Genomic DNA, 24,978 nt, shown 5'->3' on the forward strand with positions numbered 1-24,978 from the left:
TCGATTTCACGCTCCTCCTTCCGAACAACTAGAAGAATAAGGCTGCGCTGTCCCCTGCTGTTGCTGTCCCCTGCTGTGCTATGCTGTGCTGCTGAGTGTGTATTCGCTACGCGACGCCACCGTTCACACGCCTTCCCCTTGCTCGCCTTCCCTACTTGGCCTGCCCCAGAATATAAGAAGAGCCCTGACACCGCTCAGACCGCTTATCACAGAGAATATTGCCCATTCTCCATTCCTGTTCGCAACATCCTACATACATCTCCAGGACTCCTTCCTTTCTTCCTTCTCCTATCTCTACCACCATCGCAACCACAACCGGCCGTATTTCAGCATAGTTGTAAGAATGTCTGCCGCTACTCAGCCCGCTCCTGCCACAAACGGCATCACCTCCTCTTCCCCCTCCAAGGCTGCTTTCGACCACAGCCAAGCACTCAAGAAGATCGCTTCTGTGCCTCTCGTCTCGGATTCGCTCAGCTTTGCTCAGTCGACCATCAAGTCGCACCCCATCCTCGCTACTACCTATGGTTACGGCGAGAACCTCTTCAACCACTCGCTCAAGGCTGCCGAGCCCATCACCAACCGCATTCACCCTCAACTCGCTTACGTCGACTCGCTCGCCGTCAAGTCGCTCGACTTTGCCGAGAGCAAGTGGAGCTACCCCTTCCACGCCAACACTCAGCAGTTGATCGATGCTGCCAAGCTCCCCGCTGACCACGCCCGCGCCTTCATCCAGCCTTACGCCTCGGCAATTCAGAAGGCTTATGGCGAGCATCTCTACACCCCTGCCAAATCCGCATATCAGTCTCACATCATCCCTGCTTACGACACTGCCCACACCAAATTTGACGAGATCAAATCGCAAAATGCCTACCTCGAGCGTGCTACCAACATTGTCAAGGACTTGCAAGCCAAGCTTGCCAAGACTGTCGAGAACATCTCTTCTCGCAGCAACAAAGAGGGCGACCAGGCCACCGAGAAAGCCCAGGGTTTATCGAATGCCATCTTTGCCGAGCTCGAGCGCGTTCGTCACTTTGCCCACAACTTGCCCGCCGAGAGCCGCAAGCGCGTTGGACCCGTCATCGAGTCTTTCACCGAAACCTACGAGCAGTTGAGCAAGCAGGCTCGCAACCCCGAGGTCCCTGCTAGCACTCGTTTCCTCAACGTCATCAAGTTTGTCCGTGAACAGTCTTTGCCCGCTTTGCAGAAGGCCATCATCAACCCTCCCTCGCAGACTCAACAGAAGGCAGAGAACGCTGTCAACTCGCCTCTCAACAGTGCCAACTAACGCCATACTTGTATCCGAACAAGTTGCCTGTCCCTAGTATCATAGATATTCCCCCTCCTTCCAGTTGAAGCGTTTTTGTTGATGATAGTTCTAAGTACAAATGCGAGTCAAGTATCTTCAAGTTTTCCCCACTCGCGCATGCTCGGAATGCACACATGCATGTGCTGCTGAGCCCCTTTTGTGCAAGCCTTTTACTTGGCTGTAAACACTTTCTCCACAGTCTCTATGCTTTGTGCAGCTTTTATCTACTTCAACTCCCCCCCTCAACAGCATATGTACCCTGTTCATTATGCTGTTGTTTCAAGGTGTGACCTCTGTTCTTCAATACTGTCATGTAGCTTGGGGACCCCATTCTGTATGCCACTGCTGGTATTTGCAGGTGTAGCCCAGATCTTGCTTGCTGCATTGCTTGTCTCCCAATGGGCTTTGTGAGTACATCTGCCAAGTTTCTTGTGGTGTCCACATACTTGATCTGCACCCTTCCCTCTTGGATGTTGTTATGGATGAAGTGATACTTGGTGTCAATGTGCTTAAGCTTCCAGTGCTGTGCTGGGTCCTTACTAACCTGTATGCAACCAGTGTTGTCTGAGTAGACCATCAGGGTGCCTGTGGCAATACCAATTGAGTGTAGCAGCTGCTTGAGGAAGAGCACCTCACATGTTGCTTATGTGGCTGCAATGAACTCTGCCTCAACAGCAGACAATGATATGCATTTTTGCATTGCTGACTTCTAGGCTACCAGGTTCCCATACACTAATGCCACTGACCCTGATGTACTCCTTCTCTGTATGGTGGCATCACTCATCCAGTTTGCATCACCATGCATGACCAGTGGCTCTTGCAACTCATTTGCCCTATAAACCAATCCAACCTCCTTTGTGCTTTTGAGGTAGTGTAAGACCTGTTGTGCTGCCTGATAATGCTCTTGAGATGGTTCACGCATGTGTCTAGCAAGGATGCTCATGGTGAGGCTAAGGTCGGGCTGGGTGCTGTTGGCAACCCAGAGCAGCTTGCCAACAATCACTGGATACTCCTTCTGTTGTGCTGTGCTTGCGACAAGGGTTCCCTCTGGTATGCTCTGCATTGGAACCATGGTTGGCTTGGTGCATTTGTCCAGGTGCTTTGCCAGCACTTGGTCAATGTACCCTGACTGACCAATTGTCTTGGTGCACATCACATGGTCTCGACTGATTTTGATGCCAAAGAAGTGAGAGACCTCACCACTATCTTCCATCTTCCATCTCTGGCCAATCTGCTTCTTAACCTTTAGGACTGTTTCCAGCTGTGGTGCTATGACCAATGTATCATTGATGTAGATGACCACAATGGCCATATCTTCACCCTGTCCCTTGGTGTAGATGCAGGGAGCACACTCTACCTGGAAGAATCCCATGCATTGCAAAGACCTGTCAAACTCCTGGTTCCATTCTCACCTGGACTGCTTTAGGCCATATAAACCCTTGACTACCTTGTACACCTGGCCAGGAGCTACTCCTGATCCTTCCAGTGGCTTCATGTAGATTGCTTCCTTTAATGTGGAGTTCAAGTAAGCCATAGTGATGTCCAGAGCATGCACCTCCCAGTTGTTCTGCACTGCTAGTGCTAAGATGGCTCTGATTGCTCTGAGGGATGCTACTGGAGAGAAGGTTTCTTGGTAGTTGATCCCCTCTCTCTGTGTGAAGCCCCTGTCAGGGGTCTCGCGCCCGAAACCCAGGTCGGTCTGTCGAGATACTCGGTGACTATCAAACTGTGCGACAGCTATTGTCTCGGTATCGGTGACTATCAAGTTGCACAGTGACAGCAGGTGGCGTTCGTTATATATACTATCGTAGGTTTCGGCTGACCTCTGTGGACACTCCGTTCAGGGGTAGCTCGGCACGATCAATATCAATGCTATGATGACACCAAGGTCTGGTGTGAGTGTTGATGATGATGAGGTTGATGACGTTGGTGATAAGGTTGGTGGGTGTTGATGATAATGAGGTTGATGGTGTTGGTGATAAGGTTGGTGGCATCAACACGAGTGTCCAGTGTGTTGACTTGATGCTTGAAGTGATCCCCGGACCGCAGTGGACTACTGCCTTCGGTTCTATCTTGATCCAGACTGCTAACCTGCTATAGGGGCCTTTGGACGTCAGGTAGTGGTGATACAACACACACACTATGATGAGGAGCAACCTTGATAGATTGCTGCTATGCTGACTGAAACTAATATATACTTATGCTGAAGTGATAACTAGTTATGGTGAGTAGAGTGGATGAGGATCCACTCGACCTATGATGATGAGAAAGCATGGTTATATACCTCTTCACAGCATCGCCAGTGATGCTGCTCCTGCTCTCTCTCCAGAGAGTACCCTCTTCATCGAGTACTGCTCAAGGGCCTCTCCTGCTTGGCACCCCTGTGCCTCTTGAGTGGTGTCGACTCCTTCGACACTGCTCCTCCTCCTCATGACCTGGTGTCGACTCCTTTGACACTGCTCCTCCTCCTCATGACCTGGTGTCGACTCCTTCGACCCTGCTCCTCCTCCTTTGATCAGTGGCAGTTCCTTTGGCTCTTGTCTCTCGAGCCCCTGAGTGGTAACCATCTGCATGCTCCTTGAGCTTGGTCCTCTTCGTGGCTGTGCCTGCTCCTTGAGCTTGGTCCTCCTCGTGGCTGTGCTTGGCCCTCCTTTGCATGTGAGTCCATAGGAGTCCATGGTCTCCATGGAGACTGCACTACGACCATGCTCTCTACTGATCTCGACTAGATCTTCGATACCTGTGCTCCTTCCATATGAACCAGCGACCCTCCTGCTTCCTGAGCATTTAGGCCCATGACAGCCCCTTGCAACCAGTTGCACCTTGTGCTTGACAGGCATGCCATCAGCATCAAGCTTCAGCCGAAGTACAACCTTAGAGTCCACAAGTGGTACTCCTGGTGGTTGGTGCACCACCTCCCAAGTCCCCATTGCCTTGAGTCCTTCCAGCTCCTTTTGTATTGCCTCCTTCCAGAGCTGGGCATCCTCACTGTTCATTGCCTCTCCAAGAGTTGGGTCCAGGTTCAGTACTGCTGTGTTGGCAGTGCCTACTGTGCTGTCTATAGCTGGTAGGAGATCCTCCACCATGGCCTCTGATCTGGTTTCCTCTGCCACTGTGGTTGGCATGACACCCTCCTCCTCAACTTCTGTGGTCACCATGGGCTTGAATGTCTCCTGTTGGTGATTTCTCCATCCTTTGTCCTCATGGAATGTTGCTGAGTTGCTCCATGGGATTGACATGGGCTGGTCTGGGTTGCAAAACTTCCATGCTTTGTGCTTGTTGTCGTACCCAATCATGATGGCTGGCTTTGCTCTAGCCCCATACTTGCCTTGCTGGTCCTTCTGTTGAACATGGACCCATGCTAAGCATCTGAAGACTCGCAGCTGTTGGGCCAGCTTGTGTGCAGTGGTTCCATAAAAGGCCTCATGAGGAATGGTCTTGGTGGCTGATGGGGTGAGGTTCATCACATGTGCTGCTGCTGTGATTGCATATGGCCATAACTCTCTGGGGCAAGCTTGACCAATGAGCATTGAGCACATCTTTTCTTGGACCAATCTGATTGCTCTCTCTGCCCATCCATTTTGGATACTGATCCCCAGGACACTCTTTTGCCACTTGAAACCCTCCTGAGTTTGCCAGTCTTCAGCTCCCAAGCTGCACCACTCTCCTCCATTGTCACTGTGGAGCATTTTGAGTTTCCTGTCTGTTGTTTGTTCCATCCTGGTGATCCACCTTCTCAGTGCTGTGAGTGCAGCACCCTTAGTGCAGAGTGGTTCCACATAGATCAGGGAGGAGAAGTCATCCACAGCAACTAGTGCATAGTGGTAGTTGGCATGGCCCTTGAAATCTGTCATCAAATCTATGTGTACTAGCTCTAGTGGTGCCCCCACTCTTTTCAACTCTGATTGGCTCATCCGCACTTGGGTCTGTTTCCCTTGACTGCATGCATTGCAATGCTTCGACTCATGCTCCATCCTCTCATCAGTACCGAGGTAGTGCACCTGGATCTGCCTTGTCTTATCTTGTCCCAGGTGTCCAAACCTCTCATGCCAGAGGTAGCTGTCCCAATCTCCTGTGTTCCTATTGTCCTCTGGGACATCGTTTTGTCTTCCTGTGTTCTTATCATCCTCTGGGATGTCATTGTGAGTCTCCTCCAGCTCCAAGGCCAGTGCTTGTCCTTGCACTTCAAAGCGGCCTTGTCTCCTGTTCCTCCTGAATTGCACTTGGGTACCATCATTCTGCTTTATGGTAGTCCCAAACTCATCAAAGGTTACTCATGCACCATTCTCAATCAAGCCTTGTACAGACAATAAATTAGCATTGAGTTTTGGCACATAGAGCACATCCAATAGCTGGATGGTAGCCTCACCAACCTGAAGGGAGGCATCTCCTATGGCCTTCACCTGAAGCCTTTCATCCCCTGCCATACTGATCTGGCCAACCTTGCTCATTGAGGTGAGCAGCATTCTCTCATCATTTACCATATGATGAGTTGCACCTGAATCGATGATCCAGGTGTCACATGCCAATCGCTTGCCCCCATCGATCACTAGGAGGTGCACCCAAGTTCCTAGTGGCTTGCTTCTTGTGTCATATTGTTGTTCATGCAATTGCAGGCAATATGGTTTGGTCCTCCACACACGTAGCATTTCGGAGGGGCTGAGGGGTTGTGGGGATTGCATCTGCCCCTTGGTCCCTGCTCTGCCTGGTTGTTGTCCCCCTGCTCTGCACTCGTGGCAACCCTGGCTGCCCCTCTAATGTGGCCAGAGATCTCACCATCCTGCTGCTTCTTTGCTAGCACATGGTAGGCTTCGTCATACTCACAATCTGGCTTAGCTGTCTTGAGTGTATCAACAGCATTGGCATAGAACCAATCTTGGGCTGTGCAGCAATAGAGAGTTGACTTCTTGAGCTCCTTGTTGAAGCACTTTCCGAGACATGCCACATTGTTCCAGATCAAATCGAGTTCCTTGCCTAGCCTGACAATGTCTCAATTGTGCAAGTGCACCATGTGAATATGATCCTGCAGTCCTGCTCGCTTTACAGCATCATTCAGTGTCAGTGCTTTCTTGAGCTTGGCATACAGCGTGCTGCTGAGTTGGACCTCCTCATCTGCACCCCTAATGGTGTAGGTGTCAATGCAACTGTCTGGGCTGTTGTTGCAACAAGCATGGATGAGGCCCATGAGGGCCTTGTCCAGATCTTCGTTGTACTCCTTGCTTCCAGGTGCAATTATGCCATATAGTATCTCCTTTGCATTGCATACCCTCTGAAGACAGTCAATGAACATTGGTTCCCAAGTATGCCAGTTGCTATCGCTGAGCTTCTTGATGTGTGCAATGGAACTTGATACATCCTTGGGGATCTTCTCCGTCTCTCCATGTGGGGTCTGGCCACTGATGCTAACAAGGCCCATAGCCCATATGATCACCTCCTCGGCTGTCAGTGCTGGGTTTGCTAGCTGGAGGATCCTGACTACCTGCATGAGCCATCCTTCCTCTCGACCATTACCTGTGGCTGCAGCTGCTTGTTCATCATCTCTTCCCATCTGTCTGGCTCTTGTCAATGGTGGCATTGCACTGAGCATCAGACTCTTAATCAGTTGAAGCGTTTTTGTTGATGATAGTTCTAAGTACAAATGCGAGTCAAGTATCTTCAAGTTTTCCCCACTCGTGCATGCTTGGAATGCACACATGTGTGTGCTGCTGAGCCCCTTTTGCACAAGCCTTTTACTCAGCCGTAAACACTTTCTCTGCAGTCTCTATGCTTTGTGCAGCTTTTATCTACTTCAACTCTTCCCGCTATCTCTCAGCCCAACGCACTCGTTGGCTAGCATACTTTTCCAACTTCTCGTTGCTTTTTTTTTTTTTTTTTTTTTTTTGGCCGTTGCTCTCTTTTCTTTTCTAGTTTCACCCCAATCCGGTCCGGCCCTGGCGATTCTCTCAGAATACCCAGCCATATCTTTGACACAATCCTACCTCGATCTTTGCCTCACGGTCTGTGTTCAAGCCTTCTTTCCCGAGATAAAATCCAGTTCTATTGCCACAGTTCAACACTTTGCTTCAGAAGCGTTGAGGTGAGAAACACGCAAGGGCATCTGCGGACCCACATCTTCCTGTCCCACAACTCTCGACCTAATCACAGCAGTCTGTTTCGCTTCCACCTCCCATCCTTCCACCACTTGAAATTTGAACCTCCCCACCAAGTGACACAAGATCGCCTTAAACTCTGCCAGCGCGAACCTGTTCCCGATACATGCTCTTGGGCCGGAGATGAAGGTCATAAGATGCATCGGTAGTCCATTCTGTTTTGCGCTTTCGGCAAGGTCTAACCATCTCTCAGGCTTGAACTCGGCTGCATCCTCGCCCCAGATCTCGGGGTCTGAGTTGATCGCTTGGATCGGGATCAAGACTTCCCTTCCCTTTGGGATGTGTACCGAGGTGATCGTTGCCTTTCCCTTTCTGTCGGGATAGGCACGAGAGAGAGGAATGTCGGTGGTGACTTTTGCTACCCTAATCGTGTTCGGGACTGCGGATTTGCAGCGGAAAGATTCTTTGCATACCGCGTCGAGATAGGGCATAGACATTAGTTCGTCATAGTTGGGATCCCGATCCATGGTAGAGTTCAAGTGATCGTGGATTTCCTCCCTCAACTTGTCCTGTAGGAAAGGCTGCTGTGCGAGAAGCCAGAGTGTCCAAGCGGTTTGATTCGACGTCGTTTCGTGCCCAGCGATTAGAAGGGTTGTAATCTGCCCAATCAACTCTGCATCATCTAGCTTTTCCTTCGGTGAAACATCAGCTGCCATATTAGCCCTCATCATAAGATGCAACAAATCTTTCCCTACTCCAGATCTACTGCTCGTGGAGTCTTTCTCGTCAAAATCCGCCTTCGTAAACCCACCCCCTCCGTCGCCTTTCCTTGCTTCAACCTCAGCAGCCATCTCAGAACGGATTTCGGTCTTCTTCCGATCAACAATCTCCTGCGAAACCTCTTCCAAAACCTTGTATGCCTTCTCTGTAGCTCTCTTTCGGTTACTAGGAATTCGGTCCACCCATCGCAGTAGGGAAAAGTTGCTAAGAAAGATCTGCAGGAATCGCACAATGTCAATGTTCAACGTCAACTTGAACAACGTATTAAACGCATTTCCCAAAACATCGCCCGCTCGTTCCTGGACAATAGCAGGATCCGGAGAAACTTCGAGCGATTGAAAATGGTATCCGAACCCAGCATCACCAATAATATCCAGGGCTGCTCGAGTGGTCCACCATCCAATATCTAGTACTGGCTTTCCTGGTGTGCTTGCTTCTAGTGCGTACTTGGATTGAGCTACGAAGGGGGTATGCACCCCATCCGCCCCTCCCTCTTTCTTCTCGGAGGTAGAGGAAGAGGAGAGATCGATCATAGTAGAGATCTTCTCCGCCAATTGACGACTATACTTCATAAAGATGGGATTGAGCTCCCTTATACTCCCCACATTAAATGCCGGTTGAAGGATCTTCCTCTGCCGCTTATGCACTTCCCCCTCAGCCACCAAAACACCCTCTCCCAGGAAGTTCTTCAGCACCAACCGAGTGGAAAGCGGTTTCTCATAATTATAAGAGTTGGCGCTGGAGAGCATATGCAGCATTGCGCGAGGATCAGCGATGAATAGTCTCGGCGTGTAGAATAATCCCCGATAGACATAGACGCGGGTTTGAAGTTGCCGAACGAATGAAAGATGGCCTTCTGTGGGGGGTGAGCGACGGATGAAGCCAAGGTTGCCTGTTAGGAGTGGGTATCGATCTGTCCTAGAGGGGCGCGGGAAATGGGAATAGGCGTCCGTGCCAAGAACATGAAGGGAGAGGAGGCGGTAGGTGGAGAGGGAGAAGAGGTAGATGGCGATAGAGAGGAGGAGCGTGAGGGGAAGGAGAACGAGAAGGAAGAAGAGGGAGAGGAGTGGGTGCTGAAAGATGAGAGACAACGGTCGGTGGACCACTTGGTTTAGGAGCTGGCCCACCGATGGTGGTGTGACACGGTATTGCATTGTGATGGAAGAGAGCTAGTGGGTGGTCGGCATGGAAGCAAGGTGGTGGTCGCCTATTGTTGATCGCTCTGGGTGGTAGAACGGCTGAACGTGATAGGGAGAAGGAATGGATGGCGCGGCCAGCAATGGAGGAAGGTCGTGGTCGTGGTCGTGGTTCCTCACACAGAACGACAGGTGGCTGAGGTGAAGGAAGTTGTCAGTCGCACATTCTGACAAGCGCGCCGGAAGGTCAGAACGTGGAGAAGAAGGGCGACGGTGGTAACTTTCAACCGCCCAATCTAAGCCATCTTTCACACATTTGGACCCTCCCCCCAACTAGCTCTTGTTCCGTTGTACTACCAATAAAGCGACCGACAAAGCTGCCCATGTAGAGCAGTTGAGAACGCAACGCTTATCAATCCAATGCAGAGTACGGCAAGCTAGGCCTAGCCAAGCAAGCATCAAGTTCTCGTCTGATGCTAGTCACAGTGCAAGCAATGTCTTCTATGACACGTCTAGCGAGTCGGGTTCTGACACGGCGTCAGCGATACTGCTGGGTGAGAAGCGTGCCGATTGGCCGGCATGAACACGATGTCAAGGTCCGCGGGATGAGCAATGCTCCGTGGTCACCACCAGCGATATGCAACAATGGCGACAGAGTCCAGAAATTCGGCTGCAAGATCAGTGTGAGATCGCCTCGGCTTACAGATGTCAGTTCTCTTTTCCTTTACACCGAATCCCGAATCCCGAATCCCGAATCCCGAAACTTTTATCGTGCAAGGACCCTGAACCATCAATTCTTCCATACTTAGCATCACCACCACCTACATCCACAAGGATACCGGCAACAATGTCATCCAAGCTGGAGCAACAAGTAGCTCAGCGGCTCTCCTCGTCGCTACCTACGGCGAACGAGCTTCTTGCGCAGCGAGTCATCTCTCTTTCACGGTCGCTTCCAACAGAAAAAGCTTTCGTCAATGCTGCTCGTGCATTTGGTCGGTTCGACGAGTCGTTCTTGCTCGAGCTGAGGAGCCTCATTGCTTCTCATCCCGACACATCGACGTGTAATGGCAGCAACGGTGATGCTGCAGGATCATCGTCGGCGTACGCTGGAGAGCCACAGCCTCAGAGAGCCGGTCTCGCAACACTAGGCGGGGAGAGGCATATCTTTCGAACACCCAATGCCGAGCTCAAACAGAGCTCGCTGCGGCTGGATAAGCTGACCGCTGCAAAGCGTGCAGATGCGAATAGATCGAATAGTGGGAATAGAAGGCAGAAGGTATCAGGTACGCAACTCAGCCATTTGCAGGATGATCTCGACTCGCCTGCGCAGAAGGCAGTCGCGTCGGAACCGGTGTTTAAAGCGCCTTTGAGGCCTGCTTCTGCATCTCACTCACAGATTCGAGCACGCGGGAACGAGACGCCGAGCCATCCTGGTGGATTGAGCGATACAGCTGCTCGGAGGTTGGAGGAGCATAGACGTAAGCGTGCGATGGCTGCGGATGCAAGAGCCGATGCCTCGAGCAAGGGCAAGCAAGTCACTGTTGCTTTTACTTCAAACGGCGCCACGTCATCAGTGGCAGTGGGTCGTTCCAAGGGCGATTCCTGGCGTGCATCTGATCGCAATGACAATGGCAATGCCTACGGCCGCGACTCCCGCGACAGAGGCACACCATCTTCACAAAGACTCGAAAGACGTACTTGGGACTCAACGCCTCGCCACACACCTCGTCGCACTGACGAATCCGATCGTTGGACACCAAGGTATTCTGGCTCCATACCTCGAACTGTCCCCTCAGACCCATCTCTCGCCTCCACTCGTTCAGCCGGATCTCGTCGATGGGACGAAACCCCCTCCCACCACAACAGCAGCAACAACCGCTCCTCCCCCATCCCCAAAGATACCACCTGGGAAGACTCCGACGACCGCCAACTCGACCGCGACTGGTACGACATGGAAGAATCCACCACTCTCGCCGCCGATTCTGAACAGGACCCTTTCTCTCAATATTCCGATCTCAAGACCGCCCTCTCCAATTCCACCCCTGTCCCCTTCAAACAACAAAAACTAACAGCCCGTCAAGCGCAATACAACTCTGACGCGGACGCATGGGAACGCAACCGTCTCCAAACGTCCGGCGTTGGTCCGCGAACAGCGATTGATCTTGACAATATGGACGATGAGGGTGAGAATAGAGTTCATCTATTGGTGCATGATCTCAAGCCGCCGTTTTTGGACGGGAAGACGGTGTTTACGAAGCAATTGGAGCCAATTAATCCGGTGAAAGATGGGTTGTCGGATATGGCAGTGTTCGCGAGGAAGGGGAGTAGGTTGGTGAGAGAGACAAGGGAGAAGGCGGAACGTGCCAAGGCAGCGGGCAAGGTGGCAGATATGGGGGGTACGGCGTTGGGCAATATCTTGGGTGTTAAGGGGGCTGATGATGAAGATGATCCCAAGTCCACCTCTGCCGCCAAGAATGCTGCCAAGAATACCGCCGCAAACAGCATAACCAATAATGATGCAAAGGTGGAAGCGGAGGGTAAAGGAGATTCGCAATTCGCCAACCACCTAAAATCAACCACTGGCGCTTCGGACTTTTCCCGTACCAAAACTCTTAAAGAGCAACGTCAGTACCTCCCAGCCTTCGCTTGTCGTGATGACCTACTCAAAATCATTCGCGAGAACCAAGTGGTCGTCGTCATTGGAGAAACTGGATCGGGTAAAACCACACAGCTGGCCCAATTCCTCCACGAAGACGGATACACGCAATATGGGCTCATTGGATGCACGCAACCTCGTCGTGTAGCAGCAATGTCTGTCGCTAAACGTGTTTCCGAGGAGATGGAATGCAAGTTGGGTGGCCTGGTGGGTTATTCGATACGCTTCGAGGATTGTACTTCTCGCGACACACGGATTAAGTACATGACCGACGGTGTATTGCTCCGCGAGTCGCTCAACGAAGGCGATTTGGATCGGTACAGCGCAATCATCCTGGATGAAGCGCACGAACGTAGTCTAAGCACCGATGTACTCATGGGCCTCCTTCGCAAGATCCTCACCCGGCGAAGAGATCTAAAACTCATCGTCACGTCAGCAACAATGAACGCAGAACGATTCGCTACCTTCTTTGGTGGAGCACAAACATTCACCATTCCCGGCCGAACTTTCCCTGTCGACGTGCTATTCTGCAAGACTCCATGCGAAGATTACGTCGATTCAGCAGTCAAACAAGCCCTTTCCATCCACCTTTCTCACCCTAAAGGCGATATACTCATCTTTATGACTGGTCAGGAAGACATTGAAGTAACGTGTTCCGTTATCTCCGAGCGTCTAGCGCAGATTGATGATGCTCCTCCATTGTTGGTGTTGCCGATCTACTCTCAGATGCCGGCGGATCTGCAGGCGAAGATCTTCGATGCGAGTGAAGGGGGAGAGAGGAAATGCATTGTCGCGACAAACATTGCAGAGACTTCGTTGACGGTGGATGGAATTATGTATGTTGTTGATGGTGGCTATTCCAAACTCAAGGTGTACAATCCAAAGGTGGGGATGGATAGTTTGCAGATTACACCGATTTCGCAGGCTAATGCAAATCAGAGGTCTGGGAGAGCGGGGAGAACAGGAAGTGGGACTGCGTACAGGTTGTATACGGAGTTGGCCTTTCGGAACGAGCTGTTTGCGAACACAATTCCCGAAATCCAGAGGACGAATCTTGCAAACACGGTTCTAATGCTGAAGTCATTGGAAGTAAAGAATCTGTTGGAGTTCGATTTCATGGATCCTCCCCCTCAAGATACGATACTGAACTCTATGTATCAGCTCTGGGTGCTGGGTGCGCTCAACAACGTGGGAGAGTTGACAGCGTTGGGCAGGAAGATGGGAGAGTTTCCTATGGAGCCTTCACTTTCGAAGATGTTGATTACAAGTGTAGAGTATGGGTGTAGCGTGGAGATGTTGACTATAGTCAGCATGCTATCTGTACCCACCGTATTCTACCGCCCGAAGGAGAGGATGGAAGAGAGCGATGCAGCCCGAGAGAAATTCTTCGTTGCCGAATCGGACCACCTCACCCTCCTCCACGTCTACAATCAATGGCGAAACAACGGCTATCGAGACTCTTGGTGCACTCGACACTTTCTTCATCCTAAAACCCTTCGCAAAGCCCGCGAGGTGCGGTTGCAGCTAGAAGACATCTTGAAGGCGCAAAAACTTGGCCTAATCTCCTGCGACACCGATTGGGACGGCATCCGAAAATGCATTACTGCCGGATACTTCCACCAAGCAGCTCGATCAGCAGGGATCGGGGAATACGTAAACTGCAGAACGGGGATCAAAATGTTCCTCCACCCGACAAGCGCACTTTATGGGCTGGGGTATAGCCCGGAGTACGTGGTGTATCATCAAGTGGTGTTGACAAGTAAGGAAATGATGAGTACGGTGACACAGGTGGATCCGAATTGGCTAGCCGAATTGGGTGGTGCGTTTTATTCCATCAAGGAAAGAGGGAATATGAGTGGGCTGGTGCGTAAGAAGAGGGAGGGTGAGCTGGATAGGAAGACGGAGTTGGAGGAGGAGATGAGGAGGGATAAGAGGCAAAAGGAGGAGGAAGAGGAGGTGGGGAGGAGGAAGGAGAGGGAAAGCAAAGCGGGAGGGGAGACGCCGATGATTGCTACTCCTGGGGCTACGCCTTTTCGGTCTAGGAGGCGGTTCATGTGATCGCCCCGTCCCTCATCTCTTCATCATATTGACCGCAATAGAAGCTTTCTATTATGCATTCTGAGCATCTTTGTCTCGAACGGTTGTTTGTGGTGTGTTTGAGAAAAGTGTCTTTGATTGAGCGATATCTGCGCCAGTGTGTGAATGTGTCTAGTTGACAACCTCTGCATGCTTGACTTCCTTGCCAGTCTTCTTGATCTTCTCCAACACGGTCTGGTACGGTGCTGAACCTTTGACAACAACTGTCTGATTCTCTAATGACACGTCGAAGGAGTCCACTCCTATCCGAAACAAACATTATAAAGCAAAATGCGATTGGCGTCAGTTCCCCTTCTTGACCCGCGTGATTAGGATCCCGATTAGCTGCTCTCTGAGCCAGAAGATGCAGCTGAGGTTCATGACTGGTACGTACCATCGAGCTTGGACAAAACCTTAGAAACAGCGCCCGAACAGCCAGAGCAAGTCATGATAACTTCAAACTTGTATTCGTGCTGCCACACCCGCAACCCAATCAACGAGACAAAGAATACTGTCAGCTGGTCGAACCAAGACTGAAGTGAGCGAGATGATGTGGTGAGGAGACGTACCTGACTCATTGTGTGAGTGTTTTTTGTGGTGATGGAGGTGTAGGTGATGATGATGGTCGAAAGAGGAGAAAGGGTGTGAGGTGGAAAGGGTTGGAAATCAAGGGTCCATGCACACACGGCCCGCTTGCCCGGCGGATTTAAGGTGCAAGACGAAAAGTAAAGCTCGGAGCCTTTCGCACGTCCGATTCTATGTCGAAGGAAACGATCCGATATGATGATGCATGCTGACATAAACGAAATCGGCGATCAGATGAAACAGATCTGTCGGGAGATTGGATGCAATGTAGCCCCGCTCGTTGTCAAGCTAGGTCATGAAGGAGGATACTCGCACATTCGGCACGCACCTCATAGTTGTATATATATCTGCTGGAATACACGATCCAATGACGACGCTGAGGAGTGACACAAGGATGACAAGATCAGAGATTGGTTATCCCCAATCCTGTTCAGGATTGGGTACAACCAAGTCCTGCTCATTGTCAGGCTGGGTCATTAACCATAGGGTCTCCCACATTCAGCATGTGCCACACTTTTGTATATATATTGAGCAGGGAGCACTAGGCTCTTGCCATGTTCACTTAGTCATTTCAGTATATTTGTTTCTGTCTATAACAGCAGTGACATCATACTTAGACTCTCCCCGATCGCCAGTATCAGGACCGAAATGACTTCAGTTTCCAACAGGTTATGAGCCCAATAAGCTGATACACTACTGATACACTATCAGCAACAATAGCAGATATGCTACCAAATCAAATTTGATATCAACAAGCTGTTACTCTACCACCATGTCTAATCCAGACTATTCAAACTATAATGACTTCATTGAAACAATGCAGGGTCTCCTACCTCAACTGCCGAAAATCCTTCAAAACCATTTCAATCGAGAAATAGCCAACAAGACCTATGGTACTCCTACAGCTCCGAAGGATGGTCACTGTCAGGGGTCTCGCGCCTGAAACCCAGGTCAGTCTGTCGAGATACTCGGTGACTATCAAACTGTGCAACAGCTATTGTCTCAGTATTGGTCTCAATGAGCTACATTGCTCAGCAACTATCAAGTTGTGCAATGACAGCAGGTGGCATTTGTTGTATATACTGTTGTAGGTTTCGGCTGACCTCTGTGGACACTCCATTCAGGGGTAGCTCAGCACGATCAATATCAATACGTAGATTATGATGACACCAAGGTCTGGTGTGAGTGTTGATGATGACGAGGTTGATGGTGTCAGTGATAAGGTTGGTGAGTGTTGATGGTAATGAGGTTGGTGGTGTTGGTGATAAGGTTGGTGGCATCAACACAAGTGTCCAGTGTGTTGACTTGATGCTTGAAGTGATCCCTGGACCACAGTGGACTACTGCCTTTGGTTCTATCTATATCCAGACCACTGGTTTGCTATGAACTGCCTTCGGATGTCAGGTAGTGGTGATACAACACATGCACTACAATGAGGAGCAACCTTGATAGATTGCTACTATGCTGACTGAAACTAATATATACTTATGCTGAAGTGATAACTAGTTATGATGTGTGTAGAGTGGATGAGGATCCACTCAACCTTTGATGATGAGAAAGTATGGTTATATACCTCTTCACAGCGTCACCAGCAACGCTGCTCCTGCTCTCTCTCCAGAGAGTACCTTCTTCATTGAGTACTGTACAGGGGCCCCTCTAGCACTGCTCCTCCTCCTTGCTATCCTGCTTGCTTGGCACCCCTGTGTCTCTTGAGCTGTGTCGACTCCTTTGACACTGCTCTTCCTCCTTGCTATCCTGCTTGTTTGGCACCCCTGTGCCTCCTGAGTGGTGTCGACTCCTTCGACACTGCTCCTCCTCCTCAGGACCTGCTTGCCGGTTCCCTATACACTTGTCTCTCGAGCCCCTGAGTGGTAACCGTCTGCACGCTCCTTGAGCTTGGTCCTCTTCGTGGCTGTGCCTGGCCCTCCTCGCATATGGGCTCAGTCCTCCTTTGCATGTGAGTCCATAGGAGTCCATGGTCTCCATGGAGACTGCACTATGACCATGCTCTCTACTGTTATCGACTAGATCTCCGATACCTGTGCTCCTTCCATATGAACCAGTGACCCTCCTGCTTCTTGAGCATTCAGGCCCATGACAGTCACCTCCTTAAATATGCCATGGAAGAAGGCGATGAGGAACAGATTGTCTCTCCCATGTCCATCATGATTGAATGTATTGGTAGTCTTTACAAAGCAATGCACAATCTTGGTCCATTTGCCAGCTGAATTGAACTTGGTAGAGCAATAAGAACCAGGGTGAACAACTTCCTCACCAACAAGGAATGGGACACAAGCCAGATCCTCGATTTCAAAATCGAGGGCCTGATTGAGTGACAACACCATATCAAGATGGAGATGCCAGCATCAATCAGGGCCAACACCCCCATTTCTGAGGCAAACAACTTCAATCGCTGCTTGGTTGGTCACAATGCTACACCAGGTCCCACCCCTGAGCTCAATGCAATCACAAACCATCACCTAAAGGTTCTCTCAAGTCTTAATGAAAAGATGTGATGGGATGAGAATGACCTTCTTGATCCAAGAATGGCTTCTGTGCATGCATGGCAATGCAAAATTTTCACAATGCTATCCATTGTCCCTTTCACACAAAATGTCCTTGATTGGAAAATGACTATGTTCGAGGATGCCAACTCAATGCTCAGTTCGATCATCATGCAGAGCTTCTCTAACAAGCTGTGTACTGAATACTTTGCTGAGCATGGCAACAAGCCAATACCAATTGCTGTGGACCTCTTTGATTGGGCAATGAACAAGTGTACAGCTCATTCTACCATCAAAGGACATGAACTTCTTGCAGTGACCCATGATTTGCATTGGGATCAAGTGGGCAGCCATGCATATGACTTCCTCATCAAATGGGAGGCTCATGTATTGGAACTGCACACATATCTGCAGGACCCCTGGAAGCTGGACTACTGCTACAGGACCCTCAAACGAGCACTCCCTTTGGACTGGAATGCTCTGTTCAACTCTGTGTTCATCCTACACAAGAAAGTTCATGGTAGGGAGCAGACTGTCAAGAGTGTCTCCAATGTCCTACACCAGTGCTATGAACTTGCTGCTGAAAACACCCCTGCAAGTCATCATCATGTAGCAGAGGAGTCTGAACTCATTGCATTGTGAGCTGCCACCCTCATCAACTGTTGGGCATGTGGCAAGCTTGGTCATGCAGCCAATCATTGCCCCAATGATGTAACCCACATGCACTGGAGAGAAGGCAGGATGAAGGTACTGCCAAAAGGCCATGCCAACACATGTATAGTATTGCCACTTGTGAACTCTCAGGAGGAATAGGATGTAGTGCCAGTCTTGGCCTTCTTTACAGAGGTCAAGCCAGCACCAATCAATCTACCACCTCAGCTGATACTGTTTGTGTTCGATTCAGGTGTCATGGGCCTGGATGCTCGAGAAGCAGGAGGGTCACTGGTTCATATGGAAGGAGCACAGGTATCAGAGATCTAGTCGATACCAGTAGAGAGCATGGTCATAGTGCAGTCTCCATGGAGACCATGGACTCCTATGGACTCACATGCAAAGGAGCACTGAGCCATATGCGAGGAAGGCCAGGCACAGCCACGAGGAGGACCAAGCTCAAGGAGCATGCAGATGGTTACCACTCAGGGGCTTGAGAGACAAGAGTCAAAGGAACTGTCACCAGTCAAAGGAGAAGGAGCAGTGTATAGGACACCGGCAAGCAGGTCCTGAGGAGGAGGAGCAGTGTTGAAGGAGTCGACACCAGGTCATGAGGAGGAGGAGCAGTGTCGAAGAAGTCGACACAGCTCAAGAGGCACAGGGGTGCCAAGCAGGAGAGGCCCCTGAACAGTACTCGATGAAGAAGGTACTCTCTGGAGAGAGAGCAGGAGCAGCATCACTCGCGATGCTGTGAAGAGGTATATAACCATGCTTTCTCATCATCAAAGGTCGAGTGGATCCTCATCCACTCTACACTCACCATATAACTAGTTATCACTTCAGCATAAGTATATATTAGTTTCAGTCAGCATAGCAGCAATCTATCAAGGTTGCTCCTCATCATAGTGTGTGTGTTGTATCACCACTACCTGACATCCAAAGGTGCCCCATAGCAGGTTAGTGGTCCGGATATAGATAGAACCGAAGGCAGTAGTCCACTGAAGTCCAGGGATCACTTCAAGCATCAAGTCAACACACTGGACACTCATGTTGACACCACCAACCTTATCACCAACACCATCAACCTCATCATCATCAACACTCACACCAGACCTTGGTGTCATCATAACCTATGTATTGATATTGATCGTGCTGAGCTACCCCTGAATGGAGTGTCCACAGAGGTCAGCCGAAACCTACAATAGTATATACAACGAATGCCACCCACTGTCACTGTGCAACTTGATAGTCACCAAATGACTAGCTTGACGAGACAGATACCGAGACAATAGCTGTTGCACAGTTTGATAGTCACCAAGTATCTCGACAGACCGACCTGGGTTTCAGGCGCGAGACCCTGACACACAGCACCAGGGGCTAGATTATGACCAGACTTTCAGTCTGGTTATTCGCCTTCAAACAGTATGAATTCTACTTGCAGTCACTTGTTGATACAGGCTACATGCTATTCAGCTCGATGTTAGTATGGCATTTTTGAATGGAAAGATTGACAAGGACATATATGTCTGAATCCTGCCAACATTCGAGATGGAGCAGACCAAGAACAAGTGTTACAGGCTGAAGAAAGCCCTGTATGGACTCAAACAAGCTGGACAATTGTGGCATGCAGTGCTCAATGAACAGCTTCAAGCATTCGGTTTCAAGCACTGCAGAGCTGAACCATGCATATACATGCATGGTTCCAACAATGTGATGGTGTTACTTGCAGTCTACATTGATGACCTATTAGTCATTGGGGTGACTGAATCACACATCAAGTCAGTAAGGCAACAGCTCTCAAGTGTCTTTACCATCACAGACCAAGGTAATGTATCACACATCATTGGTTTAAACATGGAGTATGACAGGAAGGCTCATATGCTCTCGATCAATCAGAGTAGATACATTGAAGGAGTATTAACAAAGTTTGGGATGGACGAAGCGTGGGAAGCCTCAACACCGGCTACCGAAACCATCTGTCAGAGGTCGCATGCCCAAAACCTGATATCTGTAATAGAACCACATCTATTACAAATTCCGTCGAGATATGTGACAGTGCTTGTGGTATTACAATTCTTGGTGAGATATGTAGTAGAGACATCGCTATCACTTTTCTTGCTCAAAGATGCAGTAATGGCTTTGCTATTGCAGGTTTTGACTAACTGCTGTGAACACTCTGTCCAGAGGTAGCTCAGCATGATCAATAACTTGAATGTATTGCTCGACACCAAAGGTCTGGTGTGAGTGAGAGGACTGGTAGCACTGACACAAGTGTCCAGTGTGTTGACTGAAGGCTTGAGGTGATCCCCTGACTGCAGCAGATGACTGCCTTCAGTTCTATTGTTATCCAGACTGCAGGTTTCGATGAACTGCCTTCGGACATCAGTGAGCAGTGATACAACACATGTGCTATGATGGATGCAATCTTATTGAGATTGCAATGTGCTGACTGGATACTAATGTATACTTAGGTGTAAGCTATAACTAGTAGTGTATGGTGTAGAGTGGATGGAGATCCACTCACTTGCTATGATGAGGAGCATGGTTATATAACCATCCCTGTGGTGTCACCTGCGACACTGCTCCTTCCCAGGGAGGCCTTGTCAACTCTGCTTCTCCTCCTCATCCTTCCTATCCTGTCCACCCTCCTGGTGCTGTTTCTTCACCACTTCTCTCACTTCGTACAGGCAAATGGTTCTCATGCTACTTCATCATCATCAGGGGTCTGTCCCACCTCATCTGAGTGGCGACTTGCATCTGTTCATTACCCTCCTGTCATTAGCACCCATCTGTTTGCATCGACTTCATTGTTGTGCAAGGTCCCTACTTCATACAGTGGCAACTGTCCTCCCCTCATACAGTATCCTCCCCTCATCGTATCAGTGATGGGGTGCCTCCCAGACTGATTCTCATGAGACCTGTCATACTCAGCATGATATTGCAATCCCCACTGAACTCTGTGGTAACAGCTCTGTTCCTACTGATCCTGGCAAGTTATGCTATAGGATCATCTCTCCTACTGATCCCAATGAACTATATTGTAGGCACATTTCTCCTACTGATCTTGGTGAATTATGCCATAGACTCATTTCTCCTACTGATCTCAGTGAATTCTCCCTTAAGCTCCTGTGTAACCCAATCCTGCGATTCCTGCACTCCTTCATATGACTTCAACTTCTTCTTTCCTCCTGCGCATCCGGCTCCTATGACACCATCAATACCCTCGGGCCACGAGAAGGCGACGCAGCTAGCATCCAAGAAGTTCGTCACTATGCATTGCTTGTGGGGTCATTGTTGTGGATTGTGCAAGGCAGCAGACTGGACATCATGTTTGCAGTTGGCCACTGTGCATGGTTTGTCATGAACCTGTCAGGTGAGCACCTCACAGCAGCTAAACATATACTCAGGTACCTCAAGGGAACAATAGGGATAAATCTCTCAGTGGGAACACACACCAGCAGATGGATACTGGCCAGATGGGCTGACAGCAATTGGGCTGGCTCGCATAGTTGTAGGAGGTTGACATCAGGATATGCCTTTATTGTCGACAGTTTAGTATGTAGCTGGTCCTCATGGCTCCAGCTGATGGTGGCAAATGTCATGGGCCTAAATGCTCAGGAAGCAGGAGGGTCACTGGTTCATATGAGAGGGGCACAGGTAGAGATCTAGTCGATACCAGTAGAGAGCATGGTCATAGTGCAGTCTCCATGGAGACCATGGACTCCTATGGACTCACATGCAAAGGAGCACTGAGCCATATGCGAGGAAGGCCAGGCACAGCCATGAGGAGGACCAAGCTCAAGGAGCAGGCACAGCCACAAAGGGGACCAAGCTCAAGGAGCATGCAGATGGTTACCACTCAGGGGCTCGAGAGACAAGAGTCAAAGGAACTGTCACTGGTCAAAGGAGAAGGAGCAGTGTATAGGACACCAGCAAGCAGGTCCTGAGGAGGAGGAGCAGTGTTGAAGGAGTCGACACCAGGTCATGAGGAGGAGGAGCAGTGTCGAAGGAGTCGACACCACTCAGGAGGCACAGGGGTGCCAAACAAGCAGCAGGATAGCAAGGAGGAGGAGCAGTGTCGAAGGAGTTGACACAGCTCAAGAGGCACAGGGGTGCCAAGCAGGAGAGGCCCCTGAACAGTACTCGATGAAGAAGGTACTCTCTGGAGAGAGAGCAGGAGCAGCATCGCTGGCGATGCTGTGAAGAGGTATATAACCATGCTTTCTCATCATCAAAGGTCGAGTGGATCCTCATCCACTCTACACTCACCATATAACTAGTTATCACTTCAGCATAAGTATATATTAGTTTCAGTCAGCATAGCAGCAATCTATCAAGGTTGCTCCTCATCGTAGTGTGTGTGTTGTATCACCACTACCTGACGTCCGAAGGCGCCCATAGTAGGTTAGCAGTCTGGATCAAGATAGAACCGAAGGCAGTAGTCCACTGCGGTCCAGGGATCACCTCAAGCATCAGTCAGCACACTGGACACTCGTGTTGACGCCACCAACCTTATCACCAACCCAACCTCATTATCATCAACATTCACCAACCTTATCACCAACCCCATCAACCTCATCATCATCAACACTCACACCAGACCTTGGTGTCATCATAATCTAAGCATTGATATTGATCATGCCAAGCTACCCCTGAACAGAGTGTCCACAGAGGTCAGCCGAAACCTACGATAGTATATACATGAATGCCACCCATCACGCAACTTGATAGTTGCCGAGTGATAAGCTCATCGAGACCAATACCGAGACAATAGCTGTCACACAGTTTGATAGTCACCGAGTATCTCGACAGACCGACCTGGGTTTCAGGCGCGAGACCCCTGACAGCAAACAGCTCAGTGGAAGCCAAGTATGTGGCCCTAGCAGGAGCTGCCAGAGAGCTCCTGTGGACATCAATGTTCTTACACAAACTGCAGCAGGAAGTGCCACAGATGACAGGAATCAATGTCAGCACTGGGACATCGACCATCCACTCCAAAAATGGAGAACTAGCCTTCAATCAAAACATTCCAATCCTATATAGTGATTCTTCAGGAGCTCGCATAATCACAAATGATCCCCAGCACTTCAAGAGGAAGAAGCACATTGATATTGCCCATTTCTTTCTGCAAGATGAGGTTGCTAGTTGACAAATTGTAATCACCACAGTTCAAAGCAGTGAAAACATAGCTGACAATTTAGCAAAGCTGCTCACAACACCAACACTTGTACACATATGAGAGTTGCTTGGTCTGATTACATCAAAGGAGTCCACTGGATCAAGAGGGGGTGCTGGAATACATGAACCAATGATGATGCTGAGGAGTGATGCAAGGACAATGAGATCAGAGATTGGGGATAACCAATCCTGTTAAGGATTGGGTACAACCAAGTCCTGCTCATTGTCAGGCTGGGTCATTAACCATAGGGTCTCCCACATTCAGCATGTGCCACACTTTTGTATATATATCAAGCAGGGAGCACTAGGCTCTTTCCATGTTCACTTAGTCATTTCAGTATATTTGTTTCTGTCTATAACAGCAGTGACATCGTACTTAGACTCTCCCCGATCGCCAGTATCGGGACCGAAACGACTTCAGTTTCCAACAATATCAAGCTGAGGACACTAGCAACCTCACCACGTTCTTTATTCAATCGAGTATACATGTTTCTGCGCTAAAGTAGTTGCGACATCGTGCTATGACTCTACCCGATCGCAAGTATCGGGACCAAAACTTCTTCACTTCTATTATTCTATACCCACACACACAGCACTCACATATGCTTCGATGACAGTATCGGTGATCAGAAGCCGGCGAGATCATCGTGGCTGGCTCAAGGCGACGAGAGCTCATGGTCGGAAAAGGATGAAAGGTTGACAGCTTGGCCTTGCGAAAGACGGTTCGAAGCATAAAACGTGCGGAAACAGCTCAACACGTCGCTTGAAGCATGTTTCTTTGTACTCCATAATCAGATCAGTGACACAGCGCACAATGGCAGGGATAGAGATGACGTTGCATCGATATATCGTGTTATGGCTAGGAGGATTCCCACTCCTTGGCCTTGGCCCCGTGTAAAGCCTTATATAACCTCCCATAAGGCTCTGACTGCTTCCAGCCTTCTAGCACCTTGTCCCTCTCCGCCAAATCATACACTTCCACTCCCAATGGTCTACAACACTCCAGTGTGGGATCCTCCTCTCCTTGGGCAGCAGCCCCTTCACCCCACATGGCCTTACTCAAATCACCACCCGGGCACGTACTTAGCGCACATAACAGATCCGTCTCTGCAAAAAACTCAAAGTAATCGCCCTTCTTCGCCGGACATGTCTTCATAAAGTACTGATCACCCCCATTCAGGCCAGTACATTGAAAGACATTTAGCACATCATGCACATCTCCCTCTTCCAACCCCCACTCCCTCACCGCCCGTACTAGGTTGCTATGACAGTGATAGTCAAAGTCTTGGCCAGTAAGCATTCTGTTAACGTACGGGTCGCATCGTGTACCCAGCAAATCATGAACTCGACCTCCTTCAGAGTCAATGCCGTAGTCTGCTAGCGAATCGCCGGTGATGGTGCATAGTGGGCGGAGATACGGAAGGCAGGACCAGAGTCGGTCGTAGACAGAAACATGGGCTCGTTGCAATTGACGTGTTCGAGAGGCCCAGAATTTCTCTCGGGGGTTGTGGAGAGACCAGATGTTAAGATCGCCGACTTGGGCGCCAGAGACTGCTACGATGCGGCATAGTTGGCCTGCTTTAACGGACCATGCTTTGCCACTGCGGATAGGGAGGACAAAAGATGAGGAGAGGGTTTTGGGAGAGGAAGCGATGCGATCGTAGAATGATTTGTCGACGTCGAGGGGTGTGCCGGGTAGTGCTTGGTATGCTGCCTGAGTGAGGCGGGAGTTGGTAGCCACCATGCTGGCAGAGGTGCCCGCTCTGGATTCTTGGAGCCGGTGCTTGTGATGGTGTCTGGATGAGCAATGCAACTAGGCAGGCAGGATGGGCACAGAGCAAAAGGAGGAGGTCTGTTCAGAAGGCATGTCGTTGTCCGCACTCGTGCGACATCGGGCTATCTCGGAAGAAGGAAAGAGATAAGTTACGGCTTGTGTGTGGGGGGGTTGCGTGGGGGGAAAGTGAAGGTGGGTTGCCGTGGAACAACTCTTATTGGTATGTTCTCGCTGTGGCTTGCT

At 49.9% G+C, this 24,978-nt stretch overlaps 6 protein-coding genes across 6 annotated transcripts; 3 read left to right on the plus strand and 3 right to left on the minus strand.

The window, feature by feature from the left end:
- Window positions 1–343: 343 nt before the first annotated feature.
- Window positions 344–1,285, plus strand: UHO2_06590 (uncharacterized protein; the record flags this gene model as incomplete). The annotated part of the gene is made up of 1 exon (XM_041555006.1): window positions 344–1,285. One exon carries the CDS (start codon window positions 344–346, stop codon window positions 1,283–1,285), a length of 942 nt encoding a protein of 313 aa, XP_041410940.1.
- Window positions 1,286–7,355: 6,070 nt separating this feature from the next.
- On the minus strand, window positions 7,356–9,329 carry UHO2_06591 (uncharacterized protein; the record flags this gene model as incomplete). The annotated part of the gene is made up of 1 exon (XM_041555007.1): window positions 7,356–9,329. The coding sequence occupies one exon, from the start codon at window positions 9,327–9,329 to the stop codon at window positions 7,356–7,358; it is 1,974 nt and encodes a 657-aa protein (XP_041410941.1).
- Window positions 9,330–10,158: 829 nt separating this feature from the next.
- On the plus strand, window positions 10,159–14,025 carry UHO2_06592 (putative PRP16 - RNA-dependent ATPase; the record flags this gene model as incomplete). The annotated part of the gene is made up of 1 exon (XM_041555008.1): window positions 10,159–14,025. One exon carries the CDS (start codon window positions 10,159–10,161, stop codon window positions 14,023–14,025), a length of 3,867 nt encoding a protein of 1,288 aa, XP_041410942.1.
- Window positions 14,026–14,175: 150 nt separating this feature from the next.
- Window positions 14,176–14,621, minus strand: UHO2_06593 (putative ATX1 - antioxidant protein and metal homeostasis factor; the record flags this gene model as incomplete). The annotated part of the gene is made up of 3 exons (XM_041555009.1): window positions 14,176–14,306; window positions 14,438–14,516; window positions 14,613–14,621. 3 exons carry the CDS (start codon window positions 14,619–14,621, stop codon window positions 14,176–14,178), a joined length of 219 nt encoding a protein of 72 aa, XP_041410943.1.
- Window positions 14,622–17,174: 2,553 nt separating this feature from the next.
- Window positions 17,175–17,774, plus strand: UHO2_06594 (uncharacterized protein; the record flags this gene model as incomplete). Its single annotated transcript, XM_041555010.1, has 1 exon — window positions 17,175–17,774. One exon carries the CDS (start codon window positions 17,175–17,177, stop codon window positions 17,772–17,774), a length of 600 nt encoding a protein of 199 aa, XP_041410944.1.
- A 6,046-nt stretch (window positions 17,775–23,820) lies between these two features.
- Window positions 23,821–24,705, minus strand: UHO2_06595 (uncharacterized protein; the record flags this gene model as incomplete). The annotated part of the gene is made up of 1 exon (XM_041555011.1): window positions 23,821–24,705. The coding sequence occupies one exon, from the start codon at window positions 24,703–24,705 to the stop codon at window positions 23,821–23,823; it is 885 nt and encodes a 294-aa protein (XP_041410945.1).
- Window positions 24,706–24,978: the final 273 nt, after the last annotated feature.

The sequence above is a fragment of the Ustilago hordei genome (assembly GCF_900519145.1).
Source record: "Ustilago hordei strain Uho2 genome assembly, contig: UHO2_contig_19, whole genome shotgun sequence".
Lineage (NCBI taxonomy): Eukaryota > Fungi > Basidiomycota > Ustilaginomycetes > Ustilaginales > Ustilaginaceae > Ustilago > Ustilago hordei.